General features: G+C 36.9%; 1 protein-coding gene across 2 annotated transcripts in view; it reads left to right on the forward strand.

Moving 5' to 3' along the window:
- LOC150098259 (zinc finger protein basonuclin-2-like) overlaps positions 1 to 19,584 on the forward strand; it is a 543,553-nt gene that overhangs the window by 138,514 nt on the left and 385,455 nt on the right. Inside the window, exon 1 of one of the 2 annotated variants that reach the window (XM_090406425.1) lies at positions 16,578 to 16,678. The exons of the other annotated variant lie outside the window; for it this stretch is intronic. Coding sequence (XP_090262551.1) covers positions 16,615 to 16,678 — 64 coding nt within the window. The 5' untranslated portion in view covers positions 16,578 to 16,614. Of the gene's footprint in view, positions 1 to 16,577; positions 16,679 to 19,584 lie in introns of those variants that run through there. 2 annotated transcript variants of the gene reach the window in all.

Consider the following 19,584-nt stretch of genomic DNA (forward strand, 5'->3'; position numbering starts at 1 on the left):
TGACCAAGAGCAGCGGGCAAGCTGCGAGAGACAAAGAGCGGATCGACGGTCGTAATCTTCGGGAACTTTTGAAATTCACCACATCTTGGAAGGATCGTGAAAAATTCTCTGAGCGATCTTTGCTCTATTTCCTTTTCTCAGCAACATGTTACGCTGCCCATATCGATACCATGCGGTTCCAGAGGTGCAGCTGATATTACTCGAACTTACAACCAGTCGCTCTTTTCTGTTGATACTGAATCCAGTTGTCAGTATTCCAATGCAGTTTTTGCAACACTGGTATCAGTTTTGAATATTTTTGTCAGAGTCCTTTGTCTTGGAAATTATTAAATGGAATTAAATAAGTTAGAACAGCAAAACTTTGTTCGTGAATTCAAAATGCTCATTACCAATAATTAGGGCAATTTTTGATACGAAATGAGCTTTGTTTCCGAAATGCACCGACGCTATTCACTTAGTTTTATTTGCACATACAGTCCCTAGCAACCAGTCAGATCATATAAATGAAACGTGATTTCAGGTTGCTAATTTTATCTATTTATATTATATATATAATGCAGGACATGCCCTGATTTTGTGAAAGTAGTTTGCGAAAATAGTAGGCTGATTAATGTTTGAATTGGCTTTTACCTGGCTGTATGGTACAAATATTTAAACTTAGGCTTCCCCATTGTGTGTGTGTGTGTGTGTGTGTGTGTGTGTGTGTGCGTGCATATATATATATATATATATATATATATATATATATATATCCTAATTTAAGGGAAAATGCCATCGTTCTTCAAACTCTGAAGAGATTATTTTTTCACTTGGCGGAAGTTAACTTAATTTAAAGGTGCAAAACCAGAATTTGGTTAAAAATAAAACAGGATTTGAAATTAAATTGGTAATCGATAATTTTCTCAGCACTGTAGAGGCTCGTTTTTTTAATCAAAAATATACTTGAACGCTTTTTTCCATTCCTCAAACGGAGTAGGTGAAACTTTGTTCATTTTAACTTGGTAATTGGTATTCGAGTATATTCATTCAGCAGATTTGTACGGGGGGAGGATGGAAAGTTCTGATAAACAGAACAAAAATATCAAAGCAGCCGATAAAAGTTGTAACGGTAATTTTGGTGTTCTAACTTGATTTTTTTTTTAGCCTGGATCCATGCAAAAGAAATAATTTTTGCTTTCTGCGAGTAACTGTGTAACTAAAAAAGATGATCCTACACAAATAGCGTAATCTCCTTGAGCTTTTATACTTTACATCAAAGACTGTTTTTAAATATGCAATTTTGTACTACAGAACATATCATAAGAATTATTCTAACTTCGAATGCCCATAAGTTGCCTTGAAGATTAGGTTTTTTTTTATTTATAAAAAACACCTAGTTTAAAACCATTTCAATTTATCGGATAACATGAAGTATCTGGAATAGTGAAGGATGAAACCAAATTATTGGACCAGTTGAAGCCATCCTTTAGTAACTACGTTCAATTCTTTATATAAGCTTTAATAGTTAATTAATGTTGGCTTTGTCTGGTCTGATGCTCAATTAACTACTATTTAAGATACGTTATATATTATTTTAAAATTAATTGTACTTACAAATTGAGAAAATAACGTTTTGTTTAAGATCGATAACTTGTGAAATTATTTAGTGGGCGCGAGACTGCGACATGTTTGGTTGGTTCTCTAAAACTGTTTTCAGCTCAGATTTACCCACCTCCATCTTTTTGTGCTAATCCTAGAGATTTTTGAAATGAATATTTAGTTTCCTCTTATCAAACAGTTTCGACAACAAACCATGACAACCATACAGCGCTGAAATTGGCTCGCAGTAGTAAGTGTGATGGAAGCAAAGTACTCAATGTTACTTCAGTTATGTTATCTGAAGCTTTTATTTTTATATACAGAAATATTGTTAAGGTTGGCAAAATTTTGTCAAGACGTTTATCATTTTCATCTATCTTTTTTTTTTTTTTTGAAGCCAGAGATGCTATAGAAGTGATATTCCTAACATAAGTGTCAAAACAAAATTAAAATCTAGTCTTGAGCTGAGCGTTTTTAAATGTAATGTGGGGGTGCTAAATTTTTTTTACCAGAAAAAATGATAAAATTATGTTTCAGAAGCGTTAAAGGTGAGTACGTTGTTATCACACGATAGAAGGATGTGTGAAGAGTACTGATCGATTAAATGTTTGAACACTGCAAGGTTTTTAAGATATCATTTGTGAAGGAATGTAAAACTGTGAACAGGATTTAAAGTTAGTGAGAGAAGCTCGTTTATATATATGAGGAAATTTAGGGATGGATGAAATAAGATCCTCGAAGAACACGCAATGAACCATTCAAGAACAAACTGGCAATCCGATTACTAAACGAGAGAAGACATCCATCTTATGGTTTATTTGCTGAGAAGCCTTCGAAGCAAACCTTATGAAATGCAACAGCATAAGTTTCTTCAAACTTTTCCATGGCACAGGTCGGTGATGTACGTAAGTAGATCCGCTGGGTCTCAAGAGAGGGAATCCATTACATCATTAATATGAGAGCAATAGGTCAACACTTCCCACCTTTAATTCAGTAGCTCAGTTGGTGGATACGACCATGACTCTTTTTAGTTGTTTAGAATTCTTCTGACGATTTCTGGCGGAAGAATACAAGTGGCATATAAGGCAGTGTTCAAGGTAAAGGAGGTAATGCTTTGCTTGGTTATCAGTATAAGAATCAAACCAGGAGATCATCTCTCTATGCGATGCTGCAATCCGAATGAAACAGAGTAATGGGATCACAGATGGACAGAAATTGTCCAGGAAGTTGTTGCTGAGTGCAAATTTTATGTTTCTAATAAATGCATTAATATAATATTTTAGATGAAAAGGGAGAAATGATTAAAAAACCAAAAATAATATCGGGTGAGTTTAATCAAATAATTAGCGTTTATGTTTAAAAATATACCTTCCAAGGAAACGCATGCAAATGGTTATGCATGTTCGGTAAAATATCCGTCATCCATTTTTTTTTTTTGTCTTGACTCGTATAAGAAAATGAAATGCTTCAGAACTCAAAGGATTTCGTATCATGCTGTTTCTAGCAAGTTGGATTTGATTAACAAAAAAGTGATTTAACATAAATAAATCCCTTTCGTTGATTTACCCCAGATGGAATTAACTGAGAAATGTTTCGTTGGCTTTGTCATCACCAGAAGGGTGCTGGTATGTCTAGCATGAATGTGGGAGCCGGAAGACTGCTATGTTGGAAATGGTTGCCTTCCTACTTTAGGATAGTCACATGCGACAGTGTCACGGAAATACCAAGATTGTTGTGATAAACAGCTGATCATTGCGAGGTAGAAAAAGCTGCATAAAGAAGACTGTGATGTTCAGATGGAGATTGCAATATATGGTATCCGAACCTTCCAAACATCGAACACTGTCCCGGTAGATCATAATATCGAGGTTATTGAGATACTGCGCATGTCAAACAAAGCAATGCCAGCTAAGGTGTGGGGGAAAAAAAAAAAAAAAAAAAAAAAAGGAAAAACGGACACCAGATGACTGGAGGAAGATATCGTGGAATGGTGAATCTCGTTTCATGTTGCTATACGCAACGAATTATGAATTTATCATGCTTGGTTGGAACTATATTGGCGGTGGAGTGAAGAGCAAGGCACGATTGGTGCATCCTTTCTAAATTGGTTGTTGACGGCCAAGCATCAATACCTCTGACGGGCACTTCCAAGAAGATTATCGCTTTATCCAGGAAACATGGTGATCTCACTTTAATGAATGGTTCCCATCATTCACCTTACGTAAGAAATTAATTTTATCGCCGGCTGAGATTCCGCTTATTGGAGGCCTAAAGTGGCTTGAAAAAGAACCCTGTTTATCCCGAAATCAGGATTAAGTAAAAAAAAAATGTTATCCAACCTTTCGTGGATGGGTGTCACATAAAAAGTCAGATCTTAATCCCACTGCACATCTTTGGAATGCTACGGAATTGTAGGGTTTCATGGAAACCAGCAGGAATCGGATACTTAAATAAGTTTGATATATTAAGGCTGTCCTGAAGATTCATAGTGATCCAGAGCACCCTCTTAGAGGCCACGTCAATGAATGCATTTTATTAAACAAAAAAAAAAAAAAATCTAAGAGAGGATTATTTTTCTTGTTGTACAGTTAATCTTAAGAAAGGTACCCGTAATCCTTATAAATTATTTTTATGCTGCATTCATTTAACCAGCTGTCTCCATCATAAACCTTCCAGTAGCAGAAGTGAAACTAAAGACATGCATTTGAGTCATCCGAGGTGGTCGCTTCAATAACTTTGCGAAAGTCAAAGATTTCATCTCTCTTTCTCTGGCGCATTCACACCAAACCAGTTCGGATAATGAGCTACACACAAAAACCATCCCAGACAGGCTTAGTAAGTGAAGCAAATAAATAGAAAATTCGATACGGATGGGAAGTCTAGAGGAGGCGGAAGTTTCGGGGGTTGAGAGTTGACCAGCACACTGCGAGACATTAAACGCCTGATTACAGTAGCACGGGTTCACAGTATCTCTCAGGCAAATCAGTTATCACTGCTCTGGCTCCTTGTAAGGTGGCTGACAGAAGTCATTAGTAAAATTTAAAAGGGCTTTTAGTTGAGGAACAAGTGCGAACAGTAATCTTTTTGTTACTGCTGTGGTTAACTCAAGCAATGTGGGGTACGAAGGGTCTTCTGGGTCTCCACAGAACTGAAAAATGATGACGAAAAAAATAGGAAGATAAGAGAACAACTTAAAGGTTGATGAACAGCTTCTCTAAGAAAACCACACAGATGTCTTTTAACTATGAAATATATTATGCCGGATTTTTTTATTACTTCTTCATGAAGTGAAATTATTGATGATGCAAACTGTGCATTAATAGAACTTGGTAATATATGTGTGACACACGTGACACTCAGCCGCATTTAAAAGCCATTTCATCCTACTAGGAGTTTTCAACACTCTTCAATTTTGATGATGCGTGCTTGTACCTCAGTCGAGCAGTCGTTAGTGATAAGTAAGTAGCCTGTAATAGGAAATATCTGGATTCAGTTGCTGTCACAGTATGGAAAATTTGCCTTTTCAACTAGATTCAAGTTAGTAGGCTCATGCAGAGGGGCTGAATATTTTATCTCACAGCAAACCTACGCAGTTTGCAGATACATTGCATTCGACGCATTGTTTTGCAGTAGTTAAAACACACTGAACTGTGACTCGAGTTTCAATCTTTATGCTTTCTTAGCAACGTCCTTGGGTTTGATCGACCATCTGGAATTCTTTTAGCGGAAAACCGGGTTAGCTGGTCAACTACTGCTACTAGATTTTCCTCCCGCCAACTTGGAATTTCACTCTTCTTAACGACGTCAAGTTGAATCTTTATTGACTAAAATGAATTGTGGCAGTCTGAAGGACTGTATTATTGTTGTTATGATGGTATCTACATGGAGTTAACACTCCTCGAGGGAGAATGCTTCTTCAATTCACACAATACCTACCATCCTTGTCTTTAAAACTCATTCACTACTTTCTGAGCAAAAAAAATCTAGTCCTAATCCTTGCTAAGCACACATGGTAGAAAGTGACATCACTTTCTACCATGTCCTGAGAAAAAGTCCAATCATTCCTTTAATAACTTGTATGCGTCTATTATGTCTTTTTTTTTTTTTTTTGCCTCTCAGCTAGTTTTTGAATCCCACAGACCACCAAATGTTATTACAGTCACTGGAATAATAACATTATTAATATAATCAGGTTGGAATTACGAATGTGAGGAAAGCTGATTGAGGACATAGCGTTCTCCAAGCACAGACTGCGATTTCGAATGTCTCTAATTAAAACATGAATGTTATCCCTGATATGAGATTACCGTCCTCTTACTTAGAGCATGAAAAAGGACCGCATTTTGTATAAAAGCAGAGTTTCCGGAGTGTGAAAAAAAATTAATCCATTTGCGGCATGATTAATGAAAATAATAATACGAAGGTCTTCAATGTTCTATAAATAATAGGAACAAATATTTTGATATCGCTTATTTATGGGAAAAAAATCGTTGCGTCTGTTCAAAATCTACCGCATCATCAACGACAGCGGTTGATGTAAATGCGATCAGTTATCTATGAGAAATCTGCATCGTAATAGTCCTAGCTGAGGGCATTTATTTTTCTATATTTTCACTGAATATTTAAAAGTTTCGTCTTTCATTTGCTAGGAAGTTAAATGAAGTCATTGTCATCTTAGCTTGCCGGCTTAATCTGTTTTGAATATAAATAAAACATAAAGGGCAATGTACACCTACGTCAATCAGAAAATTTCTCCAGAATGTTTAAGAAAAAAAATTTAATCACTTTGTTTCTCCATGCCCACTCAGATTCGTTTTCAATCGAAGTGGGCATAGGAAGCCCTCAGCCTGTTGATTAGAGAGCGAGCCTGCCAGCACATATTTTTATATATAAATTATCTACTAATAATAGTCCGGAGACTCTAGCAATTGATATCAGAGGCGAACCCTAATATCGGGTTTGATCATTTCCTGCATCCTTTGAGAGAGGCTTTCCACCAATGTGTGACAGACAGGTGGAATTTGTTTCCATTCCTCCATCAAAGCAGCACTGAGTTCAGCGACAAATGGAGGACCTCAATCGCCGCTCCAATCCGGCCAGGGCAGTCGTTTAACAATCATCTCTTCCATAACAGCTGTAACTTTGGGGCATTGCTGTCTTGATAGTAACACGGGTCCGTTCCATAAAAACACCACCGTGTAGGCAGCACCTGATTATCCAGAATATCAAGGTACTGAGCTGCCTTCATGGAACCACGGACAACGACCAGTGGTCCCACTCCAAACCAGCTGAATGCTTCTCCACCACCAAACTTTACTGTCGGTACAACACACTGTGGTAACAAACATTCACTAGGCTGCCATCAGACGGGAAACAGGTAAACCTTAATTCATCGCTCTAGAGTGCCGTTTTCTACTGGTGAGTTGTCCAGTTCACATGCTCTTTGCACCAGGCCGTCGAGTCGGCTTGTGTTCCTTTGCTGTTCCGTGAAATGGAGTTCTTTTCGTACAGTATTGGTGCTGACCATGGTGTTATTGATGGCCTGTGCCGATTGTAGAAGGTTTTAGTGTGTCATCCGTTTTAACACCTCCTGTCCCTGTCAGTCATTCTCGGCAGCCGTCCCGGGTGTTTTCCTGCACTGATGATTCCAGAACATCTCCATTTGTTGATCACATCGCCAACCGTTGATTTTGAATGCTCCAGTTGAGCAGCAATAGTACGTATGGACATGTCACCAATGTGACAGCCCACGATTATACCTCTCTCGAAGTCATCGAGTTCACGTCGTGTTTCCATACCACCTGTATTCAACTGCTACGGTCAAATACTACTTTCTACTATCTGTTCACCTGTTTTTATGTTATTAACAAACATGATGTTCCAAAACTTCAAATAACAGAGTGTCCGGACAATTATTGGAAGACAGTGTGTATGTATATATATACATACATACATATACATACATACAGGGCGACCGAAAAAGAACTGCAGGGTTTTCAATGAAATTTCTTTTATTATCCAAGTATATATTATTCAAGTACAATGCCATAAATTTGATTACCTGTAGTGGAGCTCAATGTGTGCACCATTTACAGTCCTACAGACATCAATAAGAAATTCCACCTCAGACTTCGGGTACGCATATCCATAGGAATTGCTTCTATGGCACTGGACATTTTCTTGATACACAATGGCATTTTACGTAGCTCCAAAGGAAGAAAACCAATGTAGCTAAATAGGGACCTCCTTTACCTGTCTATTTTCCTGGCCACTTTTTTTACATGAGGAGGCGATTACAAGTGTGGCATACCAGGATATGCTAGAGAAATTTGAGAATGTGGAGTGCCTCATTTTTCAACAGGATTGAGCCCCGCCACATGCAGCGGACTGTGACTGTGTGATTGGACGAACTCAACAACCGATTCCCAGGAAAATGGATAGGCAGAGGAAATCTCATTTCTTCCTTTGGGGCTACGTAAAAGCCATTATATATCAAAGAAAAACAAATCCAAATCCTTGCCCACTGTACCATAGAATCAATTCCTATGGATATGCTTATCTGATTGTAATTCCGTTTTGATGTCTGAAAATAGTGCACACATTGAGTTCCACTAACAGGTAACATTATACTTTGATAATATACTGCATTCATTTCTGCTTCAAAATGTCATGAAACAAATTTAATTGAAAACCCCAGACTCTTTTTCGAACTGTATAATATTTATATAATATAATATACGAGGGTAGACTGAAAAGTTCTCGCCCTCGACCATAGATGGCAACACTATCGGTAAGATTTTTTTTTTCTAAGTTGGTACATCTGTCATTTCACATGTGGGTACAACATGTGAAATTGCAAGTAGTTTGTTTTATACAGCTGTCTGAAGCAGACATGTTGTCTATATCCCTTGAAATGGATAAAATTGAGTATCGTGCGGTTATAAAATTCTTTGTAAAAGAAGGTTTAACGAGAAAAGAAATTCATTCGAAGTTTATGGGCACTTTTCGACAATTAAGAAATGGGCTGCCGAGTTTAAGCGTGGCCCTACCAGCCTTGAAGATGATCCACGTGAAGGACGTCCAAAAAATGTAACAACACCAGAAATCATTGATCCAGTGCACCATATAGTATTGGATGACCGGCGAGTCAAAGTGCGTGAAATTGCTGAGACTATAGGCATTTCAAAATTTTGCGTGAAGAATTGCAAATGAAAAAGCTTTGCGCAAGATGATGTCCCGCTTGCTCACAGCAGATCAAAAACGCACTCGCATGAAAATCTCTGACCAGTGCTTGGAGCGTTTTAACAAGAATAAAACTGATTTTGTGTCAATTTAGCACTACGAATGAGACTTGGATTCACCAGAACACTAAACAGCAGTCAAAATAGTGGACAGAAGCCGGTTGTTCAGCACCAAAGAAGACAAAGTCGGTTCCATCAGCAGGAAAGATCATGGCATCGGTGTTTTGGGATGCTAAAGGCATTTTGTTTATTAATTATCTTGAAAGGGGTAAACCAATAACCAGGGAATATTATTCCGTGACTAGACGAAAAAATTCGTGAGAAAAGACCCGGTTTGCAGAAGAAAAAAAAATCATCTTTCATCAGGACAATGCACCTGCCCACAAAAGTGTTTTGCCAATGGGGTCTGCACTATGAATTGTTGAAAGAGAACCATCTCTTCCTGGAATTAGAAGAAAAACGCTGACCAGCGTTTTTCTTCGAATCAAGACGTAGAGGGATATTTTGCAGATCTTACTGAGAACCACTACAGGGACGGGATAATGGCGCTGGAGCATCACTGGAATATATATATATATATATATATATATATATATAAATTATATATAATATGTATTATAAATATTACATAATATGTATTATATATATATAAATATTATATATACACGCTGTTTTTTTATATGCGAGTTCGGTTTGCCCCCTATATATGGCACTCAAAGAAACCGTGTAATTATGGGGAGGGAATGTAGACCATTCTGATTCTAGAATCACCTGATATTTGTATAATCTCACCGTACCAGTGTATGTGTTGAAGGATAAGGGAAATCTTGGAAAAATGATTTTACTATTTGAAAATAGCGAAACTAGAACGTTGTTGCACACGTAATGAATATCGCACTGGGATACAGCTCTGGTGAGAATCTTCCATGTAGCGAAAACTCCACTGGCTGCAGTTGGCTCTGACATTCTTAGCTGGAATAAAGAGGATTTCTCTTTTTTTATTTTTAGCTGAACAGTAGTGTCTACGCATACCTTTACCGCATTTTGTTTACGAATAACCCTCATGTGGTCCGTCAGTTTGGTTTCACTGCATTGTTCCGTACTTTTTCGAGGAACTTCGCCTGACAAAACCAGCCTGATTCTCTTGTTAGGTATCAAGAGGTGTTCCAAAGCGAAGATGCTGTTACTATCATATTCGTGCAACATGGAGTACCACCTCACATTGGATACCGGTGCAGCACATGTCACGAAAAATACTTCTCAGTGCAGCTAGTCGTGCATTTCCCACAAAAATGGCCCCCTCCTTCAGCTGATCTAAACCCATGTGACCTTTGGCTGTAGGGTCACTCACAGAACGCAGTTCTTAGAACATCTGTAAGTTATACGAACACAAAAATTGATTTGTTTAATAATCCCAAACCACGCGCTTATAGCGCCAAATCTCCCCCTATAGCAGAGTTTTTTTATTATTATTTTTATCTTTTATAAATCAAAACTTCATGTTCCAGGAATGTGCTTCCGCCAAGTTTACTTCAGTTTGGTCTGATACTTCTTCTGCTGCAGGACTATGAACAACCATACCTCTTTAATTATAGCATCCCTATGTAAATAAATATATATTATATTAGTGCGGCTCTAGCGGCCTGGTACTAGAGGAATATATACAAGAATATGTTCTATAATTTATTCTCCTTTTACTAATCGCATCAGTTGCCTACTGGGACAAATAAGTATGGTGAATAAAACTGGGAAATATCGGTTTTGAAGTAAATCTTCGTTTGTGAAACAACAAAAAATTTGTTATGAGGGAGCGATGCAAAAAGTTAAAATCATGTGTTAAAAGTTAGATATAATGCAATAAAAATAATTCACCTAACACTGGGTTTATAGGTCGTAAGAATTATTTAATAAAACCTACTATCGCCACTATCGCTTGATCTGCGTTTGGAATGTGATAATTTTTACGACCTATAAACATAGTGTTAGTTATTTTTTATTACATTAGTTTTTTTGTAAAATAAATAAATAAAATAAAATTCGGTATTTTCAACTTCTTATTCTTTCGTAAAGTAATTTTTGATAGAAGCTATATGACAACTGATTGCAGGGAAAAAAGCAAAAAGTATGAATTTTTTTTAATCGCTGAATAATGGATTTCACTGGTGCATTTTAAGGGGAAAACTTTCACAATCCAGATGTTTGCAAGGACACTACCCAAGAACATTAAGTTCTTTCCTTAATATTCAATTATTCTCATTTCCCTCATCATTTATGTCTTACTGCCAATTGAAAAACTTACTTTTGTTTATCATAGATATCAGAACTCCTATTTGCGTTATACGAATGTGAACAAACAGATTAATTAAATTAAATTTTTTTAATTAACAGTGGCTTTCTTTACTGAAATGCATGACGCTATTTCAGTTCTGATCTGCATTGATTGAACAATTAGGGAAATATTCCCATTTGATTTTAAATTCAGTTCTGTTACTATTCTCTGCTGCTATTCCTCTATGCGTTAGTTGTTTAATCTGCAGGTACCAATTATAATATTTGCAGACCTACAAAGGGCAGCAAACATTTAAATGACGAGCATAAAATAAATGTTAAGCATTATAATCTCGCAGACAGAGAAAGCGTGAAACGAGGTGGACAGAGTCACGGTCACCTCTACTCCACGAAAAAAGGTAGAGAACACCTTTGGTGGCCAGGCGACTCAGCATACTATGTTGGGTGGACGCTATGCAGAACATTTCTCCTACCATGAATAATTTTTGAAGAATATCGCTGTGCAGCGGAAGACATCGACGGACGCCAGCTGGATTCGTGCGGTGTGTCCTCTGACCTTATGAAAAGTGAGATGATGGTCTTCTTTTTTTTACGCCCGTAAGGACGGCGTGTTTGAGGACCCATTACTAGACAGTAGCCTGCAATTACTTATCATTTAATTACAGGTTTAAGATGATACACTCTGAGCCTCCTCCCTCGTCCAGACGTTCATCTTCCAGCCCTCTAGAATACGACCCCATGTCAGAATACCCTCTAGTATGGAGGGCACGCAAACATACCACCGAGCATCTGCTGATTTTCATGGTAGAAGGAGGTGTACCACATGCACGTGGTGTACCGTCAGCAGGCAGGACAAACCTGATGTCTGATTTATGACGGGGAACTGTCAGTGTGGGTGGGAGGCAATAAAATAGCGGCATTCCTTGTATGCTATGGATTCAAGCCAAGATCAAGATTTACAGCTGTACTTGCGCTTAAGATTAATTTACATTTTCAAGGTACAGCTTGAGAAGAGAAAAGTTAGCAACACCTAAACGTTTCCAAAGCAAACATTTTGAAAGCATGGAAGATCCGAAATTTTAACCATAAACATCTTTAAGCACACCACAGTGGTGCTGTCAAAAGAGCGCTGCAGTTATGGGTATCATTATGTGCCTATTTGAAAATCACTGCAGCTACTATGAGGTGTAAAAGAGGGATAAAAATTATGTGATCACAGGTTTAGATTTAGTTTAGAATCTTCGTTTTATTTATTTTTGCTGGATGAAGATTAAAAAGAGTAAGGCACTGGCTAAAACCATACTTTTGATTGGTAAGTAGTTATATTAAATATAGCCTCCATAGCTCAGTTGGTTTCGTTGGAATCTCATCTGTGAGGAGATGAACCTTTATAGGAGCTTTTCAATTAAATTGATTTCGCCAATCTCATATGGAAGGTAATGGGTTTTCGTTCTACCAAGAAGAGGAAAACAGCCCGTCAAAACACTGCTATGAATATTCCCTATTGTTCAAGAAAGGAACTGGAAACAATTGTTCTATAATAATTCCTTTGTAAAGTAGCATTTCTACCTCACGAGCCATTGGGTGTAAGAATACTAATATTTACATTAAATATTTACCATCTTAAAGTTTCAAGGAAAAATAACTGGATTTCAGTAATATTGTTTTTGTTTAATTATTTCGCTATCTTCTTTGTATCGTGTAAACAAATATCTCATTCCGATGAAGCTATCACGATACCTAAACTTATTGGTTATATTCCTGGTTTTGCTGTCGTTCATAAATACTCAGGTTTTTTTATATATATATTAAGGTTAGGTTCTAATGATGAAGATAAAAAGAAGCAAATGGGTTGTACAAACACTTTCATCCACTGGCATCCGAAGACAGGAAGATGAATGCCTGGACGACTAAAGAGAAAGTTGGAGACAGATGGGGGAGGCATAGAACCAAAATGGTTAAAGGACTTAGAATAAGAAGTAGATTTAACATATTCACTGAATTCATACGAATGCTCCATAATTATATTTAGTGCCTTTAGAGAATGGAAATATATACGTCCTTTAGTAATATCTGAAATTATTTCATCTCTTCCATAAGAAGGTCGGGTCTGTTTTTGTTAAGCAAAATATTGATTATCTCCTCTGGCTGTTGATTTAAATATCTGCACTGGGGCATTATTAAAAAATCATTTTACGGTAACAATAACTTCCACTTGAATGAAGTTTATGCTAATGTAATAAAATACAAAATCAAACTTCTAGTGCCTGCATGGCAATTGAGTATAAGCCTTCAATCTCCATTGAGTAAGGTGAAGTTGAAATAATACTCAACTCATTACAAACACAAGCGTCTTGATTATCGTTGTAAATGAGTAAGTGCTTCATAACGTAAAGTCTGTTACGTTAATGCATTTAGTATAAAACACAATCGATTTTAATATTTCATTAAATTCTCACATAATTTTACTTAAATTTACTTCAAATATATTTTAAAGAAAATTCAGAGGAATTGTTAAGTAAGAGCTTTCTGGTATATGCAGATTTTGTAATATAATAAAAAAAAAACAGAAAATTTTCCTTATGGTATACTCATAAATTGCTCACTACACATTCTTCCATTTTAAATGTAGTCAGCAACCAATTACGAAGAAAGTTTCAAATTAGATATCACAGAAGCTTACGAGATTGTGCTGAAAAGTTGTGATAATCACCATCAAAGAATTGACATGTCTTCTTATATATATTTAAAAGAAAAAGGACAGATTATTACAATTTGATGACACATGGTGGTTATAGGATTTTAAGACATGTTCTTTCTTATGGTTATCATTTTTGTTCTAGGTGTTTATCAAAACTTTTCAGCCCCCCCCCCCCCCATATTATTCAGAAAACTTCATTACAAAGAAAATAAATATTAGGAATACTTGTTTATATACTGTTGAGAAGAACTGAATTTTGGTTAAACAGTCTTTATGTAATAATAAAGAGAACATTTTAATCTCTGGCCGCTTTCATAATAAATGACATGCTGTTTAGCTTATTTTTCAATTTTTCAATTAAAATAAAAATAAGTTTAAACGTAGTATTAGCTTATTTTTAAAGTTCAAAGTGGTGCCAGTTATAGTACGAAATACAAGTCAGTTTACCTTTAACATATAAGAAAATATTATTTGTAACTTTTGGAGTATAGTGTATCTACCTCATTTTAGTATACTTATCATAGAATAAATTAACAAGAGAATTTAGGACTAGGGTAGTGTTATATGTATGTACAGTATTTGTATATTAAATAGGAAAAGTACAAAGCATTATTACGGTAACATTTATGAAATTAATAATATTTTAAACGATTTTATAAACTTCAAAATTTTTTTAAGAGCCAGTTTATAGGCCATCACACTTTGTTGTTTTTTCAAAAGAACTTACTCACAGCTAAGGATTTGGGAATACTTCTTGAATATTTCTGAAGAACAGCATTAAAAATTGTTATCTTCCCTACTAAACTTTCTCTCTCTCTCTTTCTTTTCAGTAACCTCATAATATACTAACTTAAATAAGCAAATTTATTTCCTTAATTTGAGAATAAACCATTTTAGGATTTGTTGGAGTTTCCTTTATCTTCTCAATTAGACATAATTGTCTTTGCTTCACGAGAACTGTGAATTGGTGGCATTTGAAATATTAATTTCACTTTGAGCGTGCAAAGCAAATCCCTTCAGATAAAGCTAACACAAATTACAGCATTAGAAATATTTAAATTATTCGACAACTTGAAATCACAAAGTATCTTATTTAAACAAGATTAAAATTCTGGAGCATGATCGACTCGAAGCTGTCTGATAGTATTTGCAACTTTTGACTTTTTGTTTTATTCGAAATTTGTAACGCACGTTATCGTCATCGATTTATTTTGGACAAATCGTGACAAAAAAAGTAATCCTCTACGATACTTCGTAGCCTTCGTCAAACAAACCGGTTTACATCAATTAGATCTTGTTAACAGGGTTAAAACTCAAGCTTAGATTCGTATTGCACTACTCATTTTCTAGTTTCAGACCAATGATCGATCTTCTAAGAATAAACCTCCGCTGCACGCATTGAACAACTTGGTTTGTTTTGCTAATAAATCGTATTCTGTTCCTGCCGGTGTCTCCGTAGATCCATCTTCATTTAATTGTGCCAAATCCAAATGGGAATCGTCGATGCCTTGCTCTCTTATGCAACGTTGTTTTATACAATGTAAGCGTCACTGGGTGTTCTTTAATAACCCACCTGTACCCTTCGCCGATAGCCTTATTACGTCATTTCACACCGATAAACGTTCTAGGAACGCCAATAAGCAAAATGCAAAAGTCGTGTCTCTTGCGAGCAAATGAGTATGGGAGAGAATCACCTTTCTCTTCGAAGTCAAGCCTTTACGTAATAATCGGTCGTAGAGAGTGAGGCGGTGTACTGGGGGAAACGAACTGAACCACTTGCTTTGGGATCTGTGGCAACGATGAAATTAGATTTTTTCGGTGATAACCACTAGACGTCGCTGTCAGTAAAGACCGTTGCCTCCTTTGTGTGATCGTTATCACTAGTCGCAGCTTGTTCACTCTCCATTACTTGGCCTTGTTAACATGCACGCTGGCGCACGAGCGTGGACTACGGTCACGTGGACCCCGGTGAAGTATCTTGGGACAAGCACAGCCCGCACAGTTCGTGTCGGCCAACATAAATCATCGCATTCGGAAAAATTCTCTCTCTGTCCTGCAAAAGCGCCCTAAGAGGAGGGGGTGTTGCGTGATTTGAGACCGGCAATTAGCCTATGAGAACCAGCAGTTTCGGATGGGTGGGGCAGATACCAAGGCTGCCCCGGAGGATGTGTTATCCTGCACAGCATCAGGCCGTCAATGTTACCTACAGTTCCTGATGATGACACGATCGCATATCCTGGCTCAGTGCGCTTGAGCCGCTGTTGTTAAGGGGGGGATTTAGCGAGGGAACAATCGAAGCGTGGGTGAACGAAAGCTGCTGCTGTTTTTTTTTTGTTTGTTTTTTTGTTTTGTTTTTTCTCCTTTTGTCGAGCGGTCGATCTGCAGCCGAACTACATCACGTACTAGTAGCCGTAATTCACCTTTACGGAAATACCCTAACTCCGAAAGAAAAAAAAAAAAAGAACGACAGAAAACTTTTTGGTAAATGGAATGAAAAAATAACAACAGAAAAAAAGAGAAGAGAATGCACGGAAGAATGGCAGAAAGAGAAAACAGAGAGACAGGGAAAGTCAGAAACATGCACACACATACATTCACAGATCTACCTGAAGAGTGATTTCGTCAATTTTTCCTTTACCTCTTGAGGTATGATCACTAACGAAAGGTGCAGCACGTGTTGAACTCCTGCCGACAACGCCAGCCAGTCGCGGCCCAGGTGTGTGACGGGCGCTTCACTCTTGCAACGAAGAAGCACAAGAGTAGAAGCGTGTTCGCAGTTTCTCCTGTCGTGTGGAGAAGTAAGAGATGTTAGCCCACCCGTGGTTCCAGCTCTTAAATGGATCTCCATTTCCTTTCATGCTACCTAACGGTAAGTAATTCAAGCAAAATTGCCTGTCCCCATTAATACCTTGTGCTAATTACATAAAGGTGTTGTTTTCAACTTAGCAGTTAATTAACATTTAGTTTTGGTGTAACATTTAATGGAAGTTTTTTTAATATATTTATCTGTAGTTGTCGATACGGCAACCACGTGGCACAGAGGACACGTGACATAAAAATGCGTTGTGCGACGCGTAACAATATCAGCTGTTGTGCTCTTAGCAAAGTCCGAGTATTTTAACTTGTTCGCAGAATTCCGAGATGTATACTTTCGACAACCAATCAAGATACATTAAGCAGCTTACAACACCCTTTTTCAAAACAGAATATATTGAATAGAATTAATTTTCTTTGTCGCGGATTATGATCAATCGTACGAGTGACTTGATTTCATTAAAAATATTGTCTTAAGTTAGGCATCGAAAGATTAACAGCAGAGAGTAGGGGTCTGTTATATCCCTGTTTTACCTATGTTAACCAGGTTAAAAACTTTACATATTGATGTTATATTCCTGATCTCATTACATTATATAATAACCCTCATAAACGAACATCACATGACTTAGCATTCCAGATGCACCTGCATAATAGCTCTAACAATACAAAATATGCATTTTGTTCCGCCGATCACATATTACACTTTTAACTGTAATAAATAATATCCCTTTTAAAGCAAGGAGACTTTACTCATTTAAAATAACAATCGACTTTTTTTTCATTGAGTACAGACACGAACAATATTGGTATGAATATTGTTCACCGATGATGAATATATCCTACGAAACATCCTCTTTGTCCTACGAAACTCTTCGTGATAGATAACTTCTGAAGAACTGCACGTAAGTTTTAAGAATGGCAAAATTAATGATGGCGAAGAGAACTCGGATAAGGGAGGTGGTTTCCTGGATAGATATACAAGTGATAAGCTACGATAAACACAGTAGTCATTTGTTGCTTATCGTGGCTTATGCCTTACACACAGCTAAGGGACTGGATTGCAGTTTCGGAGTGGTCCTTTCATTTTTATCTTGCTAGACAGCTAAACATCAAGTTAAGAAAGCGCAGTTTTTAAGATCATTGCTATTGTTAAGTTGATTATAGTTTTCAAATATCCATTTCTATGTTAATGGTTTCCTCACTTTTTTATAGCAGAATTGGTTTTAGGTTTTAATCATAAGACTAGCTTTTTATTTGGGAGGGGAAGAACATTTAAAAAAAGATGCATTACATGCTGTTATGGGTAATCTCTTTTAACGAGAAAAAATGCTAATTGTCATTTGTTTCCGGTCGACATTTCGAAGCGAGATAGATGTGTTCCAAAATCAGACTATCATTCCTTTTGTGAAATAAGTTATACGACTGTGGCATTCAAATCAGAAATTTTACTTTGAAATGTTTAAAAATACTGAACAAGACTGTGTGTCAGTCCTAAGATTAACCACAGTGCGATTGAAGGGTCAACAACATTACCACGATTTTCGGAAAGAACAACATTTATTAATGTTGTTCAATTGGTTAGAACATCCGGACCTTTGGATAATGTGTTTTTTAATAATTATTGTTTTTCACAAAGAAGTAACTTAAACTTCAGTTCAGAATTTAAATATTGCGTTCGAAGAGACCGCTCATATAAAAACATCACGGCAGATACTTGTGTTGTACTATCTTCGTGATGCAACCAGATTGTTTTATTATTAATTTTACTATTCTGTCTATTTCTTGAACCCGTTTTACACATGATGATATCCACAAGTTTCAGTTTACCAGCTGCTGATTTTATACTTTGTTTTCTCTCAACGAAATCATTTTGACTTGTATTGTTTACCTGCTCGATTTTTACAGCGCATTGTGTGGAAAAGATCCCCATTAAGAGTAGGTTAGCGACACTTAAGGAGGTATACAAATCACAGAGATTTTTTTATGAAACATTGAAATAAATTTATCTGTTCAGGTTTTTTGAGTTTAAGGGGGTGTCGAGTTGGGCAATAATTAAATATTGATTATCATTAGGTGACACTGTCTGGGATTCATCGCGGGAGGTACTCGATACAACACCCCCCCCCCCACCACCACCAAATCTGCATTATGACATCCACCGCCCTAATATTCTTCGCTGTTAATTGCGTGTGTTCTGTGGCCAAATTGACTGCATGAGAGATGAAAAATCCTAGATTTGAGGAGTGGGGAACTAAAATACAGGATATTCAAGTATTTTAAGGACTTAAAATAGGAAGATATTCAGCTTTTACTTCAGCTGGTGTCCTAGACCATTCCCACAAGGAAACACCATAATCTCTCTCTCTGACAGGCTGGTAAGAGTTTAGAAACGACTCCTACAAGGCGTATAACCTGACTGATAATAGTCAAGTGGTATTTGACCATTGGCTTTGAAGACAAAAGGTTCTTAGTCATATAATATTATGTACTTCTGTTTCTGGAGTATGTTCATCATTTCAAACTTATAATACAGCACAGAAGTGTGGTGACGGTTAACACTAGAAGTGGTGACTGTAGGAATTAGCAATCGGATTTACACCTGCTGTTTTACTTCCCGAGTGTGAAACACTGCCTGTGGATCGACGTGAAGAATTATCTTTGTCAACTATGACCGAAATGTCGAACTTCAGCATGAAAGGAATTAAGATATTTCGCAATCGGATAACTTGGCTTTATTTCGTTGTATATAACCGGAATACAGTTTGATGTAACTGTAGCGCTTACTTCATTAAAATTCACTGTACGATTCTTTACATCGGCTGACTTGTATGTGTTATTAAATTACTCCAACCGGGATCCTTTCTAGGTCAAAAACGTTTCCCATTCAGGCAAATGCTTTGACCTAGTGGTCAGTTTAATAACTGAACGCTGCTCTTCCTTAGCTTATATAAAAGCGCG

The sequence above is a fragment of the Typopeltis vanoorti genome, chromosome 16 (assembly GCF_054136105.1).
Source record: "Typopeltis vanoorti isolate ZY-2024b chromosome 16, IOZ_Tvanoo_1.0, whole genome shotgun sequence".
Taxonomy (NCBI): Eukaryota; Metazoa; Arthropoda; class Arachnida; order Uropygi; family Thelyphonidae; genus Typopeltis; species Typopeltis vanoorti.